At 43.8% G+C, this 25589-nt stretch overlaps 4 protein-coding genes across 4 annotated transcripts; 3 read left to right on the top strand and 1 right to left on the bottom strand.

Moving 5' to 3' along the window:
• Positions 1 to 3041: 3041 nt before the first annotated feature.
• On the bottom strand, positions 3042 to 7867 carry dnajb11 (DnaJ heat shock protein family (Hsp40) member B11). Its single transcript, XM_079731636.1, has 10 exons — positions 7720 to 7867; positions 7095 to 7251; positions 6569 to 6666; positions 6210 to 6342; positions 5886 to 6028; positions 5597 to 5679; positions 5403 to 5460; positions 4835 to 4946; positions 4474 to 4633; positions 3042 to 4331 (listed from the first exon to the last, which is right to left on the bottom strand). The coding sequence occupies exons 1-10, from the start codon at positions 7791 to 7793 to the stop codon at positions 4267 to 4269; spliced, it is 1083 nt and encodes a 360-aa protein (XP_079587762.1). The 5' UTR covers positions 7794 to 7867; the 3' UTR covers positions 3042 to 4266.
• Positions 7868 to 8212: 345 nt separating this feature from the next.
• tbccd1 (TBCC domain containing 1) lies at positions 8213 to 13625 on the top strand. The gene is made up of 9 exons (XM_079731847.1): positions 8213 to 8354; positions 8874 to 8938; positions 9011 to 9277; positions 9620 to 9781; positions 10002 to 10118; positions 10307 to 10556; positions 11045 to 11231; positions 11346 to 11882; positions 12328 to 13625. The coding sequence occupies exons 1-9, from the start codon at positions 8315 to 8317 to the stop codon at positions 12572 to 12574; spliced, it is 1872 nt and encodes a 623-aa protein (XP_079587973.1). The 5' UTR covers positions 8213 to 8314; the 3' UTR covers positions 12575 to 13625.
• A 1012-nt stretch (positions 13626 to 14637) lies between these two features.
• On the top strand, positions 14638 to 15810 carry crygs2 (crystallin, gamma S2; the record flags this gene model as incomplete). Its single annotated transcript, XM_079731848.1, has 2 exons — positions 14638 to 14937; positions 15538 to 15810. The coding sequence occupies 2 exons, from the start codon at positions 14638 to 14640 to the stop codon at positions 15808 to 15810; spliced, it is 573 nt and encodes a 190-aa protein (XP_079587974.1).
• A 5907-nt stretch (positions 15811 to 21717) lies between these two features.
• Positions 21718 to 25505, top strand: rab5b (RAB5B, member RAS oncogene family). Its single transcript, XM_079732003.1, has 5 exons — positions 21718 to 22043; positions 22406 to 22557; positions 22684 to 22806; positions 23274 to 23367; positions 23464 to 25505. Exons 1-5 carry the CDS (start codon positions 21878 to 21880, stop codon positions 23577 to 23579), a joined length of 651 nt encoding a protein of 216 aa, XP_079588129.1. The 5' UTR covers positions 21718 to 21877; the 3' UTR covers positions 23580 to 25505.
• The last annotated feature ends 84 nt before the right edge of the window (positions 25506 to 25589 follow it).

Raw genomic sequence — 25589 nt, forward strand, 5'->3', positions numbered from 1 at the left:
CTATGTTTAGGCCCCAGAAAGGCATTGGGATAAACAGCAGCTCGCCCTAGCTAACAGGAGGGCTTGAAGTTGCTGAGGAAAAAGAATCCCAAAAGCCGCTTTTTTTTCCCCTGCCCGCGTTACCCATAATGATAGCCCCACCATTCAATTGTTGAATAGTTGAGGCTTTTCCCTTTGAGGTGACTGTCTTTAATATAGCAACACGACATACACAGCGGTGCAATGGCCGTCCCCAGCGGTGTTCAAAGTTGTGGCAGGAGAAGGACACGGCTGACATGTATTATTCCTTACAAAAGCTGCCCTTTGTTTGTTTTATGCCCAGATACCGCAGATTGCAGGCTTTGTCCGTCAACATTTCTTATTTTGGATAAAGTCCTATTTTTTCTACTCTCTTTCTCTCTCCCTTACAAACCCCTCCTGTGTCCTGTCTCTCCAAGTCATGGCATAAACTGGTGTCACAGAACGTTGATGATCCCACACATTCACACGCACACACACACACACGTACACACACACACACACACACACACACACACACATGAACTCATCCTTTGTTGCCGTTGGCAGCAGGCCCTGAGGTCAAGCAGGGGAATTCGGGCTTCTTAACCTTGTTGAACCGGCACATTTACAGTACTCACATCAATGGACCAATGTGGCATTTATTTTGTTTAATTTTAATACTTACTTATATCTCTATTTTTTCAGTGATCATTGGATTCAATGTTCAACAGGAAATATTTGTGTAGTTCTAGTCTTGTTTGTAATTCAAATTGTTTGAAAGTGACAAAAGAGTGAAAGAGAAAGTTCAATTTTATCACATTATTACAAAAACAAACCATGCAAACCTGAGAAATGTTGGGGTGGCTTTTTTGTTGGGGTTGAGTCTATTGCAGGGTGTGTGTTCTTCCCTGAGTGAAGCTGCGGGTGTATTTGGTTCCAGAGCTCTGCTCAACATAGCCTTGCTCCCGACAGGTCAGGCACCATTAACAGAGCACACTGCCATGTCAGAGCAGGTCAAAACACCCGCTGGCGCCGCCGCCGCCGCCGCCACACACACACACACACACACACACACACACACACACACACACACACACACACACACACACGAGAGAGAGAGAGCGAGCCAGGGAGCCAGATTGAGAGAGAAAGAGAGAGAGAGAGAGAGAGAGAGAGAGAGAGAGAGAGAAGCAGAGGCAGATTGCTCAATTAGCCCTCCTCTAGCTTGTGCCTCTCTTAACCCTGCAGCTACACTTACGAGCCATTACACTCAGGGTCAAGTGTGATCCCTGTACTTATCTGCATCAACAACTCATATGCTGATGCACGTGCACATGTACATGCATATGTACCCCCCCCCCCCCCCCCCCCCCCCACACACACACACACACACACACACACACACAACATACACAGCTGACACAGACATGCGCATACATACACAGCAAACACCTTTTGGCAGAGGGAGGATTGAGGGTAATAAAAAAGGGATTTAATAAAGGATGTCTTCAGAGAGGCAATACTGCCCTCATGTGATTGGTGCCTACAGACTTTCCAAATACACCCACACAGTAAATAAATTCAACCATGCTATCATTACTGACGTAGCCCCATCTTCTGACACCACATCTGACTGAGGAGGCCACGCCTGAGCCGCCTCAGACTTAATAATACGCCATTGCGGTATTTAGTCATCAACAAGTGCACGACTTCAATGAGATTTGACATGTGTGAACTACGCGCTACACCTCCCATTAAGGGTTTTTTCGCCCCCTTGTGCGTGTGTGTGTGTGTGTGTGTGTGTGTGTGTGTGTGTGTGTGTGTGTGTGCTATGGTTATGAGCCAAGTCCCACCGGTCTTATCAAGGTTAAAGAGCGGGTGTGTTTAAGGATGAGGTAAAACAGTGAGATGTTCTCCTGGGTCTGATCACAAAGCCCTCTCTCTTTCTCTCTCTCTTGTCACAGTCTTTCTCCCTGTCTCTCTCCCATTGGAGCCACTCCAGGCTGATAATAACTCTGGGATGTGCGGTGGGCCCGCAGAGGAAACTCCCTCCACCACAGCCTTCCACTATCACTGTGGGAGTTCATTCGACACACACACACACACACACACACACACACATACACAGACATGGACTTAACACAGACACCCATGCACAACACACACACACACACAAACACACACACGTGTGTGGGAGAAATCGGATATACACGGCTTTAAGGATAATACTGGGTTATTACACACGCTCGGCTAATACACACGCAGACAGACAGACCAAAGGACGGACCCCTTGCTGTGGGCAGATGAGCAGACGCTGCACCACACCAGAGTATCTGTGGCCCAGTAGATTCCTGTGGACGTCCACTGCCTGCAGCACCCAAACACAGAGTCCCTGAGAGACTGCCGCCCACACACACACACACACACAGTATGGCAAATGGACACAGTAATGAAAGAGTATTTAAATATATTACAAAATAAAGCAATATTAACTAAATACTATTATTCAAAACAGAAACAATGTGACAAACCAACTTTTACAGCAGAAGTGTTCTGAGAGCAGTCCTGTCAGTAATCCAGAGACACTGTAAGTGGATCCATCTGGGTCATAGCGTGTGTCAGGGTGTGACAGGAGTCGTCAGTATGAGACAGACCACCCGCACAAACACACACAATTAAGACACCATGATATAGTATCTATATCTCACCAAATAATCTGGAGCTAAATTTAACTGGACATCTATAAATAGTGTACTATTGTGCAAACCCAACCGAAGATTCTCTTGTGTCGCAAATGTAGCAAACCCAATTAAAGGAAAACGTTACATTTAGTTTTTATTGCAGCATTAGAACTGGTCAATATCTCAATTAGAGAGCAGGTTTCAAAATGTTCAACCCATTTATGCAACGATAACAAAACCTCTTCAGCAAAATACGTCCAAGACTATACAAATAGCTTCCCTTATTGAAACCCGTTCCGTCGTTGTGGCAAATCCTGTCAAGTTGTGTTTTAACTGAAGCTCTGACGCCATCCACTGGTGTAATCTTGCTACGACAATAGCCTTTTTTATTTAATAGAATCTGAATTTTGAAATCTGTCAAAACGTACATTTCCCCTCCCTTAAACACTCTGTAAAACTGGCCAGAAACTACAGCATGACTTTCCATTTCCATTTTTAGATAAACAACAAAATGTGATGTCAGATTCCATGTGCGGCAAAGCGAAGACTTTAGGCAAAAGTAAACAACTACGATGAGAATGTTTTAAGTTCATTCACAGTAAAAAGTTTGTCAATGCTTCAGTCACAAAAAAACTGCCAACCATGGTTTGCTTGATCAGTTTTGAGAAAGAGAGTGAGAGAGCGAGAATGAGAGCGCAGAGAGAGTGAAAGGTAGAGGTCCTGCCCTGTTTCAGTCCCCCAATTCATTGTCATGACGGAATTCCACTTGTTCGGTTTAAAGGCCAACACTCATCAGGTTTCACCTGAACGCCCAACAAGGATGGACAGAGCTTGCACTCCACTAAAAGAATCCCCACAACCAAACGGAAAACACAAACATAAATAAGAGGCAACAAAACACACCAATATCCCCCTGCCTATTTCCTATTTACAGCCAATCCGGGATTACAAAAACGAAACATAGGTCATCGTTATAAACCAACTGTTGGGTCGTCCTACATTCATTTAAAGTAATGAAGAAAAGATGGAGGAGTGGTGTGGCGTCTTGTGGAGCAGGGTTCAATGGAGGTTGGGTTGAACCGTATCTTCACAGTCGCTGTGCATCTTCGGCATCCAGTTCAAATTCGTGACCATTATAGTGATAGTGAAAATGTTTGTGTCAGATTGAATGCTCTTTTGTGGCAGGGAAAAAAAAAAGCACCAAAAAAATATAACAGCCAAAGAACAATTATGATTTGGTGTTGGGGCTGGGGGGGGGGGGGATAGTGGGACAAAATGGACACTACATGGGTTTATGGCATTCTATTTAAAAATGTAAGCAGCCAATGTGCCACTCTTTTAAAGTTGTAGAACATAAAAAAGTAAAATCAAAAATAAGTAAAAATCAATCAGTTTAAGCTATCCTGAGAGAACTCAAAAATAAATACACCCTGGTCTGGTGCATTGAGCACACTTATGACACTTACACTTATGATTACAATGTTGTCATTGTGTGTGAAAGTGTGTGCATGTTTATGTTTGCATGTATCTATCTATGTATGTGTGTGTTTTGTGTTAGAAAGTCCAGACTGTGTCCATTAGTAGGTTAGTATCCTTGAAGTCCATTGTAAATCTTCTGTACCGAACTTTGCTTAAGGAGACTCCGAATGCCTAAAACAGTTGAGGGAAAAAAACAGAATTAGAACGCAAAGCAACCATCATTGTTGTCCTCCTTCCCTGTCCCTTATCACTTGCTCTCTCTTTCTCTGTATCTGCCCCTCTCCACTCCATGTTCTCTCCCGCTTCCGCTTACCGTCCTTCTGATTGTCATCCAACTGCGTCTGGGGAAACTCCACATCAAAGCTGATGATGAGGGACCCCCGGAGGTTGATGTTGTCAATGTTGGGCAGACCCTCTCCTTTCTTCCACAAGCGAGCACCGGATTTCGTTATCTTGTCTCTCACTATATGAACCTGGAATTAAACACAAAACAAAAAGAAAAACGGATGAAATCTAGACCCACAAAAATCAACAGTTTTTATCCCAATCCTGTAGTCTTTACATGTCCCTTATGTTTTCAGCAATAATCTGTTGAACTATAAAAAATGAAAAGATATCATTTTACTACTGGAAAAGAAAAATCATTCTTTCCTCAAGACATTTTCACAACGCACCTTGTGTCCATCCAAGTGTGTGATGTCCATTTCGAAGCCAACCAGTGCCTCTACCAAGGAGATGGTGACGTTGGTGTAGAGGTCATCCCCCCGTCGCTCAAATAATGCATGTCTAAAGAGAAATGTAGAACCAAGTCTTTGAAGCCCTCCATACATGTATCCATCTGAGATTTAGCCGCAATTGACTGATGTTGTTCGCAGATGAAAGCTTAACAATGACTGTGTTTGGATAGCTCACTTGTTATCTCTTTCCCATTCCCTCTACGGTGAACGCAGATACTATAGATATTGATTGCATAAACAAGCCTTCATGCGTTTAATACATCTGTATGCACGCCATAGCAGCTCTACAAGATGAATACAATGACAATCATTAGTTCTACACTTATTTGACAGTGCACTACTAAATACCCATAATTCACTATGTGTGGTACCAAATTTGTACACTGACATTTCCGACAACACTGCAAAACGATAATTATCTAAATAGTGTACTTCATAGAGCAGTAGGGGACCAATTCGAACAGAGCCATCATCAGATAATAAATTGGATTGTAAAAGTACATACTTGAGGACTTTGATGCAGAATCGTAGATCCCCGGGCTCTCCGTCAATGTGAGGTTCACCTGTGCATTATGGTGACAATAAAATCGGAACTTTACAAGCGCAAATATAAGCATTACTCAAAGTCACAGGGACAGACAGTCGGATTTAAGTGTTGGGGACGCATAAGATTTAGAGCCTTGGTGAGCGGGCCGTTACCTTCCCCTATGAAAGGGTACTCCATCTCATCTCGCACCCCTTGTTCAATCTCCACCTCAAGGGTCCTCTCCTCATTGACCAGCCTACGATCAGTCAAACAAACCACACATATATATTTACACTAATATTTACACACATTATACACTAAAAGACATGCACATTTATGATAGACTTTCAAATGAGTACGAATACATGAATAGAAACATTAAGGTCCATGGGAAATTTTGACTCGATTTAAGAGACGAAAGGGATCTACAATAGACTTTTTAACATGGCAGCTTTGACCCACTTGATGTTGGGGCACTCGTCACAGACCACCTCCTGGGTCATCTGGAAACGTCCCGGTCCGAGCTGCGTTGTCCTCATCTCCTGTCTGCAGTTGCATTTCCTCTTTCCGGGTGCCTCTTTGGCTACAGGTTTGACACGGACAACCTTTGTAGCAAACATAGAGCAGATAAACAATACATCTATTTAAAAAGCGATATAAAAAAAGAACATGTTTGGAAATGAGTTATTGTTTGATATATATGTGACGCATACTGAATAATGCGTTGCGTTTTTCAGTGTGATACAGACATGAGTGTATAGCCCAAGAGTAAAGGTATTCATCTACCTCAACAAAGTTCCCAGAGTACACCTCTTCTAACGTGACCTCTAGATCGAGAACGATGTCATTTCCTCTGGGGATGTTTCTGTCCTGCTGTTGCCGGTTGCCACCAAACATGAATCCAAAGTCTCCAAAAAAGCTAAATGGGTGAAGAGATGAGACAACATGTAGTATCCAGGCAAAACATACTCATTCAGTAACATTTCCTTATTGATGTGTGAGTGTGGTTTTATTGACTACATTATAGTCTGTTAAAATATAAAACTGTAGTCTCAACATGTACCTGTAACAAGGGGGGGAGGGGGTTCCAAGAGGATTCATTCCCAGCTTGCCATGGGAGCATGAACTTTTCATTGGTAACTTACCTTGAAAATATATCATTGTGTGAACCACCATGTCCTTCTTTTAGTCCATCCTCTCCGTACGCATCATACTGTTTTCTCTTCTCCTCATCTGAGAGTACCTAAGAAGAGAAACACAGGAAATTTGCATATATTGTAAAATAATTCAGACATATATGCCACGGCCTTAGGAATAAAACGATATCTTTGACATTGGGGTCAGATTCAGAATACTAAAATACAGATAAATACACCTGCAACACGGCTTTAGTATCTGAGCCACTCCTAGAGATCCACGTCGTGTTTTTGTGACAGCCAGAGCAGTAACGCGTGTACCAATCACGCGCAGCCACAAGGTCTGTTCGACCAATCAAGATCGGTGTAGGGTTTCTCACGGCAACCAAATAGATAGCTTACTTTGGGATGATGATGATACGTTCTCAAGTTAAAAACATAACATAAAATACACTGAAATGACTACCAGCTATAGGTATTTTCTTTCCAGTACAAAAGTAGTAAAATCGTACATAACTAAAAAACGTATGCCCACCTCATAAGCAGCCCCCAAGTCTGCAAATTTGTCTGCAGCTTCTGGGTCATCCTGGTTTCTGTCAGGATGTAACTGTAGTGCCAGCTTTCTGTAGGCCTTTTTGATATCCCTGATTGAAGCAGCCTTGGTTACCCCCAAGATCTTGTAGAAATCTCGACTGAAGGAGGGGCATGCGAAAAAGAAGACGAGAGATTACATAAACAAATGCAGGCTATGCAGAATAAACCAAATGTATGGAGCATGCTCCCCAGCTCTATCGCTAGGACTGCTAGTATAACATGTGTTTTTATTTTTTATTTGATTTAGTAAACCAGCTAGCTATAGCAACCAACAGCATTGAATAGGAAACGAGCTGCATGGTGGCAAATGTGAAACGTTTCATAGTCGTTTCGATTTAGACAATCACACTATAACGCATCAGATTACCGACTATTTTACTAGTTTGCAAAACATTCGAATAGGTACTCGCAAGATAAATCTTTATAGGACTAAACAACTGGCTGGTCTGGTTCCCACATGCAGCAGGGTGAGCTGTGCTCGGCTAGACCAATCACAAAGGAACATGTGTACCAGCTGGCTATCCCGACTTACTAGCGCGTATGTATTGTGTGAGAGAATGACTTACCCTGCCAAAACCACCGTAATAAAATACAGGAGCAGACAGCAAATATTACACAGATTCATCCCCTTCGTGGCCATCGGTATTTTTTAAGCTTGAAGAAGGCCAAAACAGCACCCGGCTTTTGAAAACTGCTGTAGTGCTGTCAGTCTATTAGCTTCTTCCTCCTGTCAGGGAAGACCCGCCCACTGCTTTAGAAGGCCAGCCCCTTTCTTAAAGGTAAAACTATATTAATCTGCATTTGCTAAGGTTGTATCTGTCTTTTAAAATAAGATATAATCTTTAAATAACCTATAACTTATTCAAAAACACAAGTTTACCTCACGAATCAATGAATTATTTCGATTAATATTGAATACATATTGGACAGCCGAACTAAGCATCCATAGCACAAAGCGCGCTCCCGTGCGGTGCGCGCAACAGATGGAGCTTCTCAAATGTTTCTGTGGGCGCCAAATAGGAAGAACCAGAAGAAACCTCCTCATCCGTCTCACTTGAACACCGCCCTCAAAACATGTAGAACATCAGGCTTGAGTTTTCTCGTCCTTCTTTCCACTTATGAAGAAGTTAATAACCCAATTGCCTTCGTTGGCATACCAAGATGGAACAACGTTTTCCCGGGAGCAAGCCAGTGGCTAAAAGTAAGTCAGAAGCAGGCAGGTGTCCATCACACTCCATAGCATAGCTAGCTAACGCTAGCCATCCCGGTTTACTGTTTTGTTTACGTTTGTAAAGTGAGGCGTGTCCGCGGCAAACTGTTGAGCCTATTACTGGAACAAATGGCACGTTTTGGAAAGTAAAGTGTAAGAAAGAAAGCCTAGTGCATCGTACTTAACGTTACATCTGCTTGAAACCGAATGGTATTCGCCAATTAGCTGGTCTATCTCGCCAGTTGTCATGGAAACGTATCATATTGTACGTATGATCCTATTCGCATCGCCATACGACTGCCACGAAACATGTCTGTGCCATGGACCTTTTTATATTTGTAACTGCCATTGCTCTGAAGTTTGACAGTCTAGTCTATTCTTATATGAAATACATACAGCTCTGTAAATATAGGATTTCGTTCACTTGCTCAAGTTAATATGCTCAAGTCATTTACTATGACTATTTCTGCATAAGGTATATGTAAATAAAATGTGGTCTTTTCTGTACAGCCATGGAGTCAGGGTCTGTGAGCATATGGCCACGGATGGGGTCCTTCCTTTTGGGAGCACTGCAGGTAACTATAATGTACACAATGCATACGGCATTTCACTATGGAGACATATCTAAAGCATGATTTCTTTCAAAGGTGGCGCCCCCCTCAAAACTTGGCTTGCACTACCTTCGCAAGATGGCTCTGTATGTGCGTACAAGGGATGGCTGCTTCCCGATTTTAAGTTGGCATATGTGGAGACACATTGCATGTGGGAAGCTTCAGCTCACAGAAGACCTCGCGTGGCTCTACTTTGAGACCTTTGACCTCCTCACGTCCCGCCCCCCAGAGGAGAGACTGGGATGGGCAGAGGCTCTGTCCCAATGCTCGGACTCCAAAGAGCTTGACCTCCAGCGAAGTAAGGTAAATGTAACTTCAGGTCATTGTTCTTATAAGGGAATTATGTTATCCTTATAACAACAATATTATCCTTATGTTTGAGTCCCCCTTTAGGACCTTAAGTATTTGATAGTTGAAGGGGACTGGGAGGTGGTGGGTGCGAGTGAAGATCGATAGGTATCAAAGGGGGGTTTAAATACAGGTGGTTGGTAGGTAGGTAAGTAACAGGCACAGTCTTTTACTTGACATTTTACATTGTTCTATTCCTTTTACTACCATCATATGGTGTAGAAGATTGTCTGAATTTGATGGGCTAAGATGAAGGGGAACAGTGAAATAGTCCCCTCTCTCTCTCTTTCTTTTCAGTTATTCGTGGACACCTTGAAGTTTCTACTCTTCCTCTACATCCAGCAGCTAAACCGCGTGTCTCTGCGCACCTCTCTAATTGGGGAAGAGTGGCCCAGCCCACGCACTCGCTCTCCCTCTCCTTGCTCTGAGAGGGAGTCGAAGAACAGTTCCCGCAACAAGGTTGTCCTAAAGTTAAAAAACAAACAATGTTACCTTGCATCACAATAACAATGTCATTAAAAAGCCTGTCACTTTACACCTAATTCTCTTGATTTAGCAACCCGATTTAGCAAACCCAAAGTGAACTATTTTGTGCAGTATCACTTTCTATCTTATCACTACCCTGTCTCTTATTGCTCTCGCTACTCTGTTTCTTCTCTTCCCTTCCTTGTTTCTGCAGAACTGGGATGACCATGCCCACCTGTCCTTTGTGTACAGCCACCTGGGAGACCTGCTGGAACTGCTTGTAGAACCAGGCCAACTCTCCAGCTCTGGCCAGGCCATACGAGGCAGTCAGGTGGGAGAAATGTTACCGCATGTGGTTCATTGAGTTTGAGACAACAAAGTTGGATTAAGGAAAAGGGCTTCATATTTGGGGTAATGATTATCATTATGCATTGGAGTATAAAATCCAGATCAATTTATTATTTTATTATTTTACCTTTTAAGAAAATTGTTGCTGATTCTGCATTCTCTGTTTTTCAGGTGTCCCTGGAAGCTGTGCAGGGCTTGAGCCTCCTGCTAGAGGGCTCAGCGAACCCTGTTAAAGCGATTCATCCTGTCCACAAGCTCCTGACCAAAGCTCCGCTGCAGGCGCAAGCGGGCTACTCCAAGCTGAGTCGCTCCTTCCCCCTGCAGCAGCTGCTCACCTGTCTCCGGCAGAACCTCACCGTCAATCCCTTCGGCATAACTGCCTGCCTGCACTCGGGGAAGAAACTCATCTGGGCCCAACAGGGTGAGTAAAATATGACAGGCAGCCATGCCATGATGGTTCAATGAATTACCCTTTTCTTGAGTTCACAGCTCACTAGTGTGTAGCGTTTATGCATAGAAAGGTATAATGAGTCTGTGTTGAATAACGGCCTTGTATTCAATCATTTGTTTTCTCAGAAGAAGTGTAGAATTGGTCAGTGTCTGTTACTTTAGTACAATTCTTGGAACAAAGCGAATGCATTATTCTTTGTGCATTTGAAATGCAATATTTCAATTGAGGAATCAGAGGCAAAGTATCCACTTTCCTCGAAAGCGGTCATTCTATGCTTAGCAACGGTCAATTATCGAAAAATAATTCACCAGTGGAAGTTGAAAGGCCCTTGCAAGTGAACGTAGCGTTACACGAGCCGTGTAATAATGATATATACTGCATGTATCCTTTATGTGTAAGTCTGTGTATAGACTGCACACACATCCTTTTCATTAAATCCTTGAATGTTTCCATTGTAGTGGAGGGCTCCATGAAGAGGGCCAAGATAGTGAGGAACACCCACATGGCTCCAGCTGGTAGCGGGATGCTGCTGATGTCCCAGGTCTTCCAACAGACGCTGGCTAAAGACTCGGACAAGTTGACGGGCGCCAACATAAGAATACACAGATGCTCTCACGCCTTTATATACCTCTTATCACCTCTAAGGTATGGCTCTATCATTCCTGGATTTTCTTGTGGGGACAGATTGACATGGTTATGTCATGTTTTTTGTTTTGCTAAAGTAATTTGTCTGTGTGTGCGTTACAAAAACCCCTCCAGGTCAGTAAGTGTGGACAAGTGCCGCAACTGCACGCTGGTCTTGGGCCCCGTGGAGACCAGCGTCCACATCCACTGCTGTGAAGACGTGCGGGTGGTGTGCGTGGCCGGCCGCGTTTCCATAGGAGCCTCTTCTCGCTGCACCATCCACACACTGACCCCAACCCGTCCACTGCTGCTGCCCGGGAACACAGGCATCACCCTGGGGCCTTTCCACACGCACTACCCCAACCTGGAGGACCACATGGGCAGCGCGGGGCTGGCCGTGGTGCCCAACCTCTGGGATCAGCCCTTGCTGCTAGGCGTCGACGGCCTTGTGCCCCACTCGTTCAGCTCTCCTTCCAGCACAGACTCTTCTACGGGCTGCTATCGGCTCCTGCCCCCGGCAGAGTTCAGCGCTCTGGTGGTGCCTTTCACGATGGAGGGGGACACGTGCGAGGTGCCGGGTGGGCTGCCTTCGGTGTACCAGGCAGCGCTCGCTCAGAAAGAGAAGAGGATTCGGAACATGCAGAGAATCGTGTCGGATTCCCAGCTCAATGAGTGAGTGGCAGGATTACCCTCTCATTTCCAAATGAATCAGACACAGAATTAATGTGATGGCTATACCTTTGCTCACCCTGCGATGGCGCCTCTGTGGAATATCTTGTTTTTCAATCAAGATTTTAGTCATAATCCTAGAGCGTGTAAGCTAGTTGCAGCATGCATAGATAACTTTGTAACATTTCATGCAATGGATACCTAGAAGCAAATGAGCAGGCTAAAGAGTATGGAATAGTAATGCTGCACAGCTAGTATTCAAAGCCAATTTCTGCTGAAGCTCGTACTAAAGGGCCCTCCCCTGTGCCTGATTCTGAATTTGCCATTCATTGGATGTCCCTGTGTCCCTTGATGGTATAGAAGCATCTTTTGACAGTTGCCTTGTTCCCACATTTGGTTTGCTTCTCTTTGATTCTCCTGTAACGTAATGTGTTTGCCCTGCTTCCAGAGAACAACAAAGTCAGTTCCAGGAATTGGTGACCCAGCACTTCCTGGACTGGCTTCGAGATAAGGGCCACATTCAGGAGCTGTCCAACCTGGCCCCCCAAGCCCAGCCTGGTCAGAGGCCCTCTAATGGACCCTCAACAGACTCAGCCGGACAGGCCCAACCGGGGGCCATCGATGTTAATGAAGCCCGAATTAGACACGCAGTGGAGCAAACACAGGTTTCTTCCAGTTATTACGCAATATGCTAACTTAGCTTAGTCTTGTTTGTTTTGATCAGGACCCCCAGTATTGGAACACCTCCTGGGTAATTGGTTTATTTTTTGTTAAAGGGCTAATTAACTATAACAATTTTGGGAATTTTAAACATTGAAAACAGATGAAATAAAGCCAGAAATTGAATAAATTATTGTGTACCATATGATGTGCTGAAATTCTAAACAATTACCAAAACAATTCACCAATCCAACATTAAAATGTGCTTCACGCTGTATTGACAAATGATAATTTATTGCAAGTAAGGCGCCACAATTGATTGATCATTTTATGAGTGAGTGTGCAGACTTCTAAATAGCTGCCAGTGTTAATGGTACCCATATGATACAATACCCCTTCTTTAGTAGCACTTTTCTTCCTCCTATTCACACCCTTAACCTCAAGCAAGCATGACTCCTTATGCCTCGTGCCCACTGCACCGTCAGTCAAAGGACGTCGGAAGGTGTGGCTGACGGATGGGGGAGCTTTCCAGGGTCGTCGGAGCCCGAATAGTGTCACCGTGCTTACATTTGCATACGCGATCTGTTTGGATGACGGATCCGTCGCTGCTGAAAAAGTTGAACATTTTTCAACTTTTTGACGGCGCCGAAGGCTCCAATGGTGCGCACGGATCCACAATGCATTGCGCGTCCGTCCCCATTCAAAGTCAATGGGGATCAGTCAACGGACGGATGCAGTGGGCATGAGGCGTATGTGTCTCCTGAAATGGCTACCAGAGTTCAATTTAGCAGGTTCATAAAACATATAATAGAACATAACGGTAGAACTATAATAAATATTAAGGGAAAATGTCCTTCAGGGTATACGGATTGATAGGGTATTTAGGTTTATTGGACTTTCTCAGTATGTAAATATGAATTGCTAATGTTGTAAAATGGATCCTAAATGCTGTTACTTATGAAAATGCTGTCACCTTCTTCCTTATGACCAGTTTGGGTCACTGTCATTACAATGGAAATGTACTGTTTTGCCTTTATAACTGTAGCATAGTGATCAAAATGACCTTTCCTCTTTAATTTCACTGCAGCCTCAAATAACATATTCTAAGAATCCTTTTAATAAAATACATTAAAAAAATGAACAAACCTTGTGTGTTTTTAAGTGCAGTTAAAAACAGCAGAGTATAGTATATTGTACTTGCAGTTGTAAAATTCGAGAATGCATTTCGTACTGCATTTCACATTTTAACTGAAGTAACTTCTAGCAGCATGCCGTTCTGCACCACATGGCAGGAGTTTGGCAGCCATTTGGTGCTGCCAGGTGGGCTGTGTTTTGGTGCAAGCAGGTTGGATGGTTGGGGCATTGATCCCAGCAAGCAGAGAAACAGGGTCAATGGACCCCCATGCCATCCCACCACAACCCCCCTCACCATTATACCATAATCCTGCCTTGCTATTCTGGAAAAACTGAATAGCACCAGAATCACTGACTCAAATTTTGGATCTCATTTTCATGACAAAGCGATTGTCCACCACACTACCCACTCTCATACCTGTGGCCAACCACTGTGACTGTTGATGGAAGTGGATATAAAAGGAACCGTGGATAGGCTACTCCAACAACCAAGCCTCCAGGGGACTACTAGCACTCAACACCATCAACAAGGATAGCTTATAGACTGCATCCAAGATGGGCAGGGTGAGTAACTGACGGATGCATCAAGGTGCAAAATGTTTAAGAGTGCATCAATTCTGGGGTTGTTTACTAATGTTCATGTCAAGTTGAGCAAATCCAAACTTACTCATTGACAAACTAGACCTTAGGACAGATCTTATCACCTGATTTGATGAAGGGATTTCATCACAACTAAAAGAAGGACTCAGCCATGTCTCTTGGCGCCAGGTGTTTAATTGCATTTGTTTTTATGCAACACTGCTCTAACTATTATTTATAGATTTTTATTTTCAATGTTTTATTTGGCTATCGTAGTCAATAATATATATACCTAATACAATGCTACTTGCAAATTCCTTATGAATGCATTTTGGGGTTGTTGTTAAACCGCCATAACAGGTTTTGCCTTATTTTGAAAAACAAAATGGCAAACTATTTGGGGACAATGATCATGTTGACCGACATGAGTCTCTCCTTCCAGATTGTCTTCTATGAGGATAAGAACTTCCAGGGCCGCCGCTATGAGTGTGAATGCGACTCCCTGGACTTTCATTCCTACCTGAGCCGCTGCAACTCCCTGCGTGTGGAGAGTGGGGCCTGGGTGGTCTACGAAAGGCCCAACTACATGGGCTCCCAGTACGTCCTGACCAGGGGGGACTACCCAGAATATCAACGCTGGATGGGCCTAAATGACCGCCTTAGCTCCTGCAAGATGATCCAGTTTGTAAGTCAGCTTCTGCCTTTGGTCTGTTGTGTTACATCTCTCTACTGCAGTTTTTCGCTTTTTTCATAAATCCAATGAAAACCTCCTCTGTTCTGTACATATGAACTCAGGAGTCAAGGTAGCACAACTGTTCCTGTCATAGGGGTAATTCACTTTGGTGATGCAAATAAAAGCCTCACTGACTAAAGAGTAAGAGTAAGCCGTGAGTCCTGCAACAGCATCCCAATAAGGTCATGGAAATAGCACTGGTAACCTCAGGCTTTTGTCAATAGATATCAACACGTTTTATTGACATGCTGTTGCTGTGATGAACGCTATTATCAGCTGACCCAGTGTTACAGTTCTCATACCAAAACACAAACTGGATAGTTTTCTGCATGTGTATGTTGGTACTGCCCACTGTTTGTAATAGTTGTATAGTTGTATGAAAAATATGTTTCAGAGTTTGGATGAGAAAACTGTACAGGCAGTGACGCACACACATTTCGAGGTGAATCCAAAGTATGTTTATTCCTATACGTTTGGATGTGATCCCATCCCTTAACCTTTTTCTCTCACCCAAACCACCTCCCACCCCTCCGCACCACCCACCGCTCCCAGTCAAGCGGGTCCCAGTACAAGATGCAGCTGTACGAGAAGGCCGACTTCCGGGGCCAGGCCTACGAGACCACCGAGGATTGCCCCTCGGTGCAGGACAAGCTCCGCCTGCGGGAGGTCTATTCCTGCAAGGTCTTCGACGGCTGGTGGGTCTTCTACGAGCTGCCCAATTACCGCGGGCGCCAGTACTTCCTGGAGAAGGGCGACTACTGCAAGCCCGGTGACTGGGGTGCCGTCAGCCCAGCCGTGCAGTCCTTCAGGCGTTTCACAGAGTGACTTGGACCAAACGCAGCAAGCCACCAGCCGACATTTGGACCAATGTGACTGATGTGAATAATGAGACTGGTGTGACTGGTGTGTTCTATGAAGGGTATGCATCAGCTCTGGTTACGTATTTTGAATGAATTGTTGTGATTTAAAAAACTGAGGTTTCAACCAAAATAAAAAGATATCTGGTGGCAATAGTTGGCAAGACTACTCTTTGTTTTGTATGTTTTGTACTTAATATCTCTCATCATTGGGAGCAAACCCATGTTATTGTTTATTTTTTGTTTGGGTTTCCCACCAAATACAAACAGGAAATCATTCCCTGCATCTAAAGACACATGTTTTGTACTGGGGAAGATAGTCTTTTACAGCATAGAGTAATAGATCTCCCAGTATAAAGCCCTGTTTAAAGACTGTTCTAAGCAATTCCCTTTGCCAATACACCTTTCAAAAACGTATTAAACAGTAGAGGATGACAACTGCAACTGTCACAAATTCAAATCTTGGATGCCTTGGTAACCAAAACACAGTATGAGATCTAGAAGAAACTCTGGCTATTAAACCCACTAGGGAGGAATAGAGACCCACTCAACCCAGTCTGTTGAGGACCACACACTAGTTGTTCTCCAGCCAGCCTGGCCCCTGACAAGGCACTTAGGGTCCGTAATCCTACTCCCTCTGCCGGAGCCTCCAGTAAGCAGGACCTGCCCGGGGTAATATGGGGGCCATACCCAGTCCCTCCAGACATGCCTTTCCTGGTGTCGTCCTAGATACTTAGGACCACAGAGGTCCAGGAGAGGCCAGCCAATGGGAATAGAGACACTGAAGTGTAATATTAGTTCAAAAAAGTACATACACACAGGCTATATTTGGAGTAGGATATTAGGATGGAGCTTCAAGCCTGACGCAGCTACTCTCTCCAGAACCTGATTCAGCGAGTTAAGTGCTGTCTTGAAGGAGCCCCCGTTTGCCAGTATATCGTTCTGGTAATCGTTACACTGCCTGGGGATTCAAGTGAGTACTCTGTCCATCAGCCTCTCAAAGGTTGCAGGTCAAAAGGGAGGACCCTAATCTCTCTGCTAGTGCAGAATGCAGTCTTGGGTCTGGCCTCGGGGGTGAGAGGGAACTGGAAGTAGCCTGAGCAGAGGTCGAGTGAGGAAGGCCCAAGCCCATGGAGGGGGGTGCTGGGGTGAAAAGAGAGTAGTCTGCAGGGGCCGCAGCATTGACATGAGGGGACGGGAGGGGTGCGGAAGGACAACTGGGTCGATGGAGGGGGACCGGGAAAACAAAGGGTGTTCGGCATGTCTTTGCAAGAGGGTTAAGGGGGGCGGGGACATGTGACTGCTCCATACGAGCTGTGGGGGCCGGGTGTAGGGGACGTTGGCTGGAGCCATATAGAATATGGCTCCAGCCACATATAGAATATGGCTCCAGCGAAGCCAATAACCCACCTAGCCAGGTCTAGCTGGCAGCCTGTGCACTGCAGGAAATCCAGCCCCAGGATACAGGGGCCCTGCCTAGCCACTTCCCACACTGGGGGGAGAGTCTTTCACCCCAAAGCAGATGGACAACAACCCCGTCTCTTTCATGGGTGCATGTCGTGGGAAGATGTGTCTTACATCCAATGCAGGTTCAAGCCACTGAACCTGAATTGGACCTAACCCTAAGCTAATGCCGTTGAAGTTGCATTGAGATTTCATTTACAAAAACTGCAGCACTGAAAAAACAGAATGACGAAAAAAACATAAAACGAATAGACTCTTGACCTGAATCAATTGTGACTCAGCCATCACCTAACCATCTCCAATGAAGCCACCCAGACTTATATAGACAAACCCATTCTAGCTCCACCTCTGAGCTATAACAAGTTATGCTTAATCATCCTAACCAGCCAAAACACAAACAAAGGTTTATTATGATAATCTCATAACATAGTATCAACACAGTTCAACTTCATTCATATTATACTGGTATACTACAGGGGAACAACCGGCATAATGGACTAAACGAATGTCATAATGTAAAATGATTGATATTAGTAAACACAACACTCAAACCCTTAAAGAATCCAAGGGTCGCTACATTAGTATAACATTACCTCTCATTCCTATTTCCTCTCTGCATTTTCATCTTGATAATAAGTGTTTGATTAACATTTTTAACAACATTAATTTCTAAATGTTCTCGGCTGATCTGTTGATAAGGGCTCTCCTGGCCACTTTACACACAACATGTTGAATGAAGGCATCCTGAAAGTAGCCATATGCTGCTGCAGAGACCCTGCTCAACATTGCTGTCGTTCATCCCCTTCACCTGAATGCCACAAACAGCAATGCACACCTGTATGTTAAGACTTATTCGCAGTGAAGCAGAAAATGGTTTGAAAATCCCTTTTTGCACTTAACTCACTCACTCACTTTTTTTCATTCTTAGAATAAACACATTAAAGGTCCCATGGCATGCTACTTTATGGATGCTTTAACATAGATATTAGTGGGCCCCAAACACAGTATTTGAAGATGTTCCCGAAATTCAGCCGTGGTGCAGAATTACAGCCACTACGAGCCAGTCGCACATTGAGCTTTCCCCAAACGCGCCGTTTCGGTTTCTGTAGCTTTAATGCAAATGAGGAGGAGAGAGGCGGTTCAAGGAGGAGGGTGGGGGTGTGGCCCTGAGCAGCTTGTGGCCACGGTACCATGGCTCTGTTTACAGTGGATGCATCGCAATGGCAAGGCGCACACAGCCAAAGGCTGTGTGCGTGTTCTGTAAATATTCTAGATCATATTCATCATATTATACATAGATATAATAGGCCAAAAGCTGTGTGAGCCTCCAGACGATATTATGAATCTCAAACGACTGCGTCGGGTTCTTCGACGTCTCTGGTTCTTCCACGTCCACATCAATCTGAAGTAGTCTGAACCACGACATGGAGGAGAAAGGGATTGTTGCCCGTGATTGTTGATAGCGCACAGTACTTAGGCACCACCGCCTCCTGCAGCAGGCAGCGAGAAGCGGGGCTCAAACGGGAGACATTCGCGTGCAACAATCCCTTTCTCCTCCATGTCGTGGTTCATGTACTTCAGGGAGTCAAAGCCAAAGTTCCTTTCCCCCAATTCCTTCTCAACCATGGCTGAGTTAACTCCCACTACGAGTCTCGTTGTGGAAATACCAGAGACGAGAGTCCAACGTGTTATGCGCCATAACACCAACAGCAGATCGGTTATCCAAATAACAAAGAAGTGTACAACACTTGCGTTACAGTCCAGGAGCTCTTTATCTAAATGATATCATATAATAAATAGATATCTATCTCATATAATACATATTATCACGGCCAAAAGCTGTGTGCGCCTCCATACGATACTATGAATCACAAACGACTGCGTCGGGTTCTCCGACGTCTCAGGTTCTTCCACGTCCACATCAAAGTGAAGCAGACTGAACCACGACATGGAGGAGAACGGGATTGTTGACCACGGTTGTCTCCCGCCGGAGCCTCGCCGCCGAGGGACCCCCTGCATCGGCGGCGGACAGCACTTAGGCACCACCGCCTCCTGCAGCGGGCAGCGCCGAGGTGGTGGTCCCTCGGCAGCGGGAAGCGGGGCTCAAGCGGGAGACATTCGCAGGCAACAATCCCTTTCTCCTCCATGTCGTGGTTCATGTACTACAGGGAGTCAAAGCCAAAGTTCCTTTCCCCCAATTCCTTCTCAACCATGGCTGAGATAACCCCCACTACGAGTCTCGTTGTGGTAATACCAGAGACGAGAGTCTGAGTTACGCGCCATAACACCAACAGCAGAACGGTTATCCAAATAACAAAGAAGTGTACAACACACACACGCACACACGCACACACGCACACACACACGTGGCGCTCGCACGGTGATATCTCATTGGAGGGCCAAATTCTCTGGGCGGGCAAGGCAGAGAAAGGGGAGGTGGTATCTCCCCTTATGACGACATACAGGGAAAATTCCAAAACGAAGCTTCTGAGCTTCGTTTTTTCAAAGGCGGAGCAGAATGCCTAGTGCTCGTTTTTCATCCAACAAAATTTCTAGCTATTGAGGGAGCATAGGTAAGCTAGGGGAACTCATATTAATGTTAGAAAACCTCAGAAAGTGAAATTTTCATGCGATTAAACAAAAACATCTTTAAAACAAAAACATACTGAGACAGACAGGGAGTCATGGCAGAACCAGTGTACTTTGCTTTTGTTTCGTTCTGTTTGTGGCTGACATGATTACAGTTTAGGTTTAGGTTAATTACATCTTCATACTTCTATTAGGCTACTCTATACAAAATAATAAAAAAAAACCTTTTCCATTTCGCAAATATTTCCGGATTAATCCTGGTCCTCAAGCCTTAAAAATTGCGCCTCACGTCGGCTCGGATGCCAAAGTAACATTTTTAATCAATAAACATGTGTCACTTCACTAAATTTGTATTGATTTATACTTCATAGTGATGCCAAATAGACCACAAGAGTGGGACGACCATAGAACAATATAAGGGACGAGAAACAAATACATCAACTATTAAATCAACTAACTCAACTTTTCTGTAATAATTGAGAATAGATATTTCATTTTTATATTTGAAAAAATATAAAAATTGAAAAAAACACAGGGAAAAACAAAGCGTTTCAGATGATAGAATAATGTCATTTGTATTTATATATTTGCATTTACATTTATGTATTTACATGTTTACTGTGGGACTAATGCAATGGATATTTATTAAGAGTTGATCGTGGGGGTTTATGGAGAGGTGATTGTCTTTTATATTTAACAATGACAATGCGATCGTCAGTGCGCATGCGCGTCTTTCAGGAAGTGATAACAGCTTTCACCAGCTGATAGCTAAATTGTCAACATTGAAGACTGCTGGCTCTCGGTTGCTGAAACGAAACCATTGACAAAGGTAGGTGATACTGTACTTCAATTAAAACATGTATATCGGTTAAATGTTTTATAAAATAAAATCATGAAAACAAATAGCAGAAGAAACCGAAAGGCTCTATCCCGTTTTGGATTTCTCAACCTAACCGACCATAGCGGAGTCCATTTGACACCTCAGTTACATTAGGGGCTTGATGATGGAACTAATGGATGGAATAGCAACCGGATCAAGAATATATTCAGAACCCATAACGTTACAATAGCAATAACATATCAAATAATCCACGATATCCTAATGTATCCGCAGTCATGCCATTTTCAAATAGCCATCCATCATCTGGAGACCGTATACAGTATCAAATGCAGCAGCATCTTTACCTAGGACGGGATGCTCAGCTGTACAATAGTGTTTTAAAACGACTTAAATCAGAATGTAGCTTAATGATTGTATCTAAACAAAAATGGTGCCCCTGCTCATTGCAAAAAACGCACTGTGATTACCATTACTCCCTACTTACTTGGATAAAGTTACGTTGAGGAAATATAGCACAGAAAGTGAGTAACATCAGTAAGGTTTTTCCCGAACAGTGAGCTTGTAGGCCTACCCCTTTCTTTCAAAGGCTGTGCGTGTGTTGCATCTCAACACTGTATCCCTACTTCAACGATAATATCACGCGTCTTGGTTGGGTCTGTATCCACTGTCAGGCAAACCAATCCCTGATGTTTTTTCATTTACCTTTACCGAGTTATTCAAACTTATTGTAAATTAAGTTGGTGTAGAAGAAGTTTAAGGAACGCACTGCCCTTGAGGGCAATTGTTGACTTGCTTTGACTCACTGTAGCTTAATGCCCTAACACAATCTCTTCAACAAACATGATTGTAGAACAGGGCTGCAGACTTATTCAATTGGTGACGTAGCAAAAGGAATTACTCTGTTAATGGTCATTGTAAATACATTTTTTGTAAATTAACAGCATCTTACTGTATTATGTTTTTTTCGAAATCTTCAGTCAAAGAAGTACAAGTTGAAGACCCATTGAGGACGTTAATTAACCTTGAAAAAACCAAACAAAAAAACACTTCCGAGACCCATTCCAGAAGCTACCGACCCCTCGCCCGCCCCAACCAGCAGGGAGAAGGCCCAAGCACCGTGCCGTCTCCCTTCTCCATCACTATGAGCTCCAGAGGCAGTGGAGGACGCACCAATGGCACGCTACCGCAGACCAAAATCTGCCAGTTCAAACTGGTTCTGCTGGGAGACATGGCGGTGGGCAAGTCCAGCCTGGTGTTGCGCTTTGTCAAGGGACAGTTTGACGAGTTCCAGGAGACCACTATAGGAGGTTAGTGAAATAAACAGCCTAAATTGCACATGTATGTATTTTGCTTATTTGTGTATCTGTTTGTAGGAGAAGAGAAGTAAGTGTTGTGTTTGTAGTGATGAGGATATTTGACTTCAAGCAGAAAGGCTTTGGGTTGTAACCGCAATGTCTGCAGCTTTCCTTTAGGCATACTTAAGAAGAATGTTGGGCCCTTGGCTGCTGCTTAATGACCTGTATTTGTATTAAATAAAAGTAGCTATACAAGTATCTGTGTCTGCTCAATAGCTAAATAGCTAAGTAGTTGCGAGTAGTTGTAGTGGCTTTTGGGGTTGTTCCATAATGGAGGATAACTACTCAGTAACCATATTTCTCATTGGTCCCAGCTGCATTCCTGGCCCAGTCCGTGTGTCTGGATGACACCACGGTGAAGTTTGAGATCTGGGACACGGCCGGGCAGGAGCGATACCACAGCCTGGCTCCCATGTACTACCGGGGAGCTCAGGCGGCCATTGTTGTCTTTGACATCACCAAGCCGGTAGGCGTTTACTCACAATTATTCAAATAATGGTTAACGTCCGCCAACTGAAGAACCAAGGGAATATTGACATAATCTCCATTCAACCACTTAAATCTCACTCTGGAATATTCTGCTTTGGTGCAGGAGACGTTTGACCGAGCCAAGGCCTGGGTGAAGGAGCTGCAGAGACAAGCTAGCCCGAATATCGTTATTGCCCTGGCAGGGAACAAGGCTGACCTAGCTGAGAAGAGACTAGTGGAGTATGAGGTAGTGTTCCTTATCTTCTTGTAATGTGCTTTGACTGGGCCGTGTGCAATAAAGTCAGTACTTTCCCTTTTGTTGATAAAACGCATAAACCCAACTGCATATGTTTTGAACTACAATTATACAGTCTAAATGATCCTGTTATTATGATCCTGCTTGTCAAGGCAACTGATTCAATGCATACATTTGTATACATTGAATCAGTAGGCTAATGTATGTATTGTTGATATAATAAACACTTGTTTAATTTGTAGGTAAGACTAAGGATTGTAGGTCCTAAATTACAGTCTAATTTAAAACATTTCAGCAATTCAGATGGGTAATTAGAGGGCAATTATTACACAACCAATCTTTATCCCTGTTGACTACTTGGATATCATACATGTTTTTATGTTTATGGTGTTTTGTGGGTTTTGAAATCCCTTCTATTTTTGGTTTCGCAATTTTGCTGTGATTTGTTTGTGAAATAGGAAGCCCAGACCTATGCTGAAGACACAGGCTTACTCTTCATGGAGACTTCTGCTAAGACGGCCATGAACGTTAATGAACTCTTCCTGGCCATTGGTAATTCCCTTCCTTTTTCTGACTGATTTAACACGAAAGATGAAATATGCCGTTATCATTGATCTATAACCATTGTCTTCTCTTGTTCAAACGCAGCTAAAAAGATGCCAAAAACAGACACCCAGAACCCAACGCATGCAGCACGGCACCGTGGAGTCAACCTCCAGGACCCAGATGCTCACTCGAACCGGGCCTGCTGTGGCGGAAACTAGCTTTAGCTCTGACAACCCAACCATCCATCCCCAAACAAACACACTCACACCTAGCCGCACCTCCCACACTACCTGTCCCTCTCAGTCCCCTGAAACCCAGCTCACCTTCAACCAGCCTGCAAAACCGGCGAGGCCGGGGTGAAGTCCCAGCCTCCACCCACGCCCCTGCCTTGCCACGCCCCTGCCCCGCCCTCCCCCTGCACCCTCGTTCTCTGGGCCACTCTTGCCAATGGTCTGCAGAATGGAAGAAGAGAGTTAGGAGAAGGAGACTTGGAGGCAGGGGGCAACTCCTTACTGCATGCAGAGATAGAACAGATGAAGAAGAATAAAAATAAAAAAGACGATGAGAAGTCTTGATGGAAGACTATCCTAAAAAGGAGCAGGAGATGTTGGTGTTAAAGACAGTGGTACAAGCTTAGTGTAGTACTTGGCACTAATCTTGAATGTTTTATGTTCTCTGCCCTCGTCTACAGTCACTGTCCCATGTGTTTTTAAAGGGCCTACATCCTTGATAGATGAAATGAAACACAACCGGCTGATTTGGAGATGAATTTCCAGCCTGTTTTGGTTGAGTGATTGTTTAATTATTTTCTTTTTCGCTGCTCATTTTCCTCTAATTTAGCAAGGCTTGCCCGTTATCCTGCACCATGCCCTCTTCCCTCCTCACTGTGTAGCACTTCATACTGTGAATAATCCCCAAATCCTACCCAAAACAATCCTGTGTGGATCTCTATTAAGTCCTGTACATGTGCAGTCCCATATCCAAGCATACACACCAAATAAGTCAAATATTTATTTACCGAATGTTCTTAGTGTTGGGGGGATGAGGCTGAGAGACTGGTTAGCACTTGTCTCTCAGCCTCATCTGCAACACAGACACCATAAATCTAAACTCAAAATAGCATTAATATTACTGGATATACACATTCAATTGGTTTGTATATCGATACACTAGCCTGAAACTGATACCCATGTCAAACTAAAGCTCATTGGCCAACACATTTAACTGGCTAAAATACCTTCAGCAGGTTTTTGATTACAGAATGGGCTATACATGACAAAACCAGTCTTGTAGGATGACGACGCTCATATTATCATATATATCCCAATGTCTAACCATAAAGGGAAATTTAAACATGCCTCCTATTATCCTGCTTATAAGATTTTTGTGTTCCTCATCTTAACCAGCGTCTTAAGGATCGTTCTTGGTAAATAATTGAACTAGAGATCATTGTTTTTTATATATTTACTTTTTTTTTGTGCTTGGTTTGCCTCCCAAGGCTTCTGGGAAGAAAGTTGTTAGGAAATGAAAACAGAAGTGCCTCGTCCCAAATTTTCCTAATCGTGAATCATTTTTGGGGCTTCCCTCTAAGGCATGTGTATGTAGGGCTCAGTGTAAGGACACCATCTCCCTGACAATGGCTTGTATTATTAACCAATACTCTGGCACATTTTCACTAGGCTAATGGCTCTTTGTATGGTTGTAAAAAGGTTTGTCAAATACACTGTTCTGTTACCGTCTACTTTAAATGAAGGTGTTTTTTGATTTTACCAGAGCACAGGTAAACCAGAAATGTATCTTTTATGGATTTAAATAAGTTATACAATTTATTTCCACAAATGTAAAATTCTTGGAAAAGATTATTTGGCGAAAGCATTTAGTTCTGCTGTCATGCATATTAGAAATTAAGATGCGTTAGTTCTGTTCAAAAGACAGCAGTGTCCCTGACTAATATTTAATGGTTTGGTTTGCATTTCTTTCCCAGGAAACTTGAAAAATAGCTTCATGTAAAAATGTTTAGGGAAAAGATATAGGACTGAGTATTTCATAATCATGATTGCAAGCAAGCTCAGTAATGAATAAGTCATGTGTAAGGAAGGTGACAAGTCAAAATGGTTTTCCTAACCATTTCAACATCAGCAACCAATGTTAAGTGTTGTTCAATAAAGCAGTTTATGGTGCCATGAGCACAGAATGCTGCATGCTTCCCTCATTTGGCTCACAAAAGA

The sequence above is a fragment of the Pollachius pollachius genome, assembly GCF_949987615.1.
Source record: "Pollachius pollachius genome assembly, chromosome: 3".
NCBI lineage: Eukaryota > Metazoa > Chordata > Actinopteri > Gadiformes > Gadidae > Pollachius > Pollachius pollachius.

Coding starts and splice junctions, on each gene's coding strand:
- dnajb11 (XM_079731636.1), bottom strand. CDS start 7,793: ATGGCCACGAAGGGGATGAATCTGTGTAATATTTGCTGTCTGCTCCTG. Junction 6,667..7,094: donor ACTTGGGGGCTGCTTATGAG/GTGGGCATACGT, acceptor TTCTCTTCTTAG/GTACTCTCAGATGAGGAGAA. Junction 5,680..5,885: donor GACGAGTGCCCCAACATCAA/GTGGGTCAAAGC, acceptor GACTGATCGTAG/GCTGGTCAATGAGGAGAGGA.
- tbccd1 (XM_079731847.1), top strand. CDS start 8,315: ATGGAACAACGTTTTCCCGGGAGCAAGCCAGTGGCTAAAA. Junction 10,119..10,306: donor AGGCCATACGAGGCAGTCAG/GTGGGAGAAATG, acceptor TCTGTTTTTCAG/GTGTCCCTGGAAGCTGTGCA. Junction 11,232..11,345: donor TACCTCTTATCACCTCTAAG/GTATGGCTCTAT, acceptor AAACCCCTCCAG/GTCAGTAAGTGTGGACAAGT.
- rab5b (XM_079732003.1), top strand. CDS start 21,878: ATGAGCTCCAGAGGCAGTGGAGGACGCACCAATGGCACGCTACCGCAG. Junction 22,044..22,405: donor CCAGGAGACCACTATAGGAG/GTTAGTGAAATA, acceptor CATTGGTCCCAG/CTGCATTCCTGGCCCAGTCC. Junction 22,558..22,683: donor TCTTTGACATCACCAAGCCG/GTAGGCGTTTAC, acceptor GCTTTGGTGCAG/GAGACGTTTGACCGAGCCAA.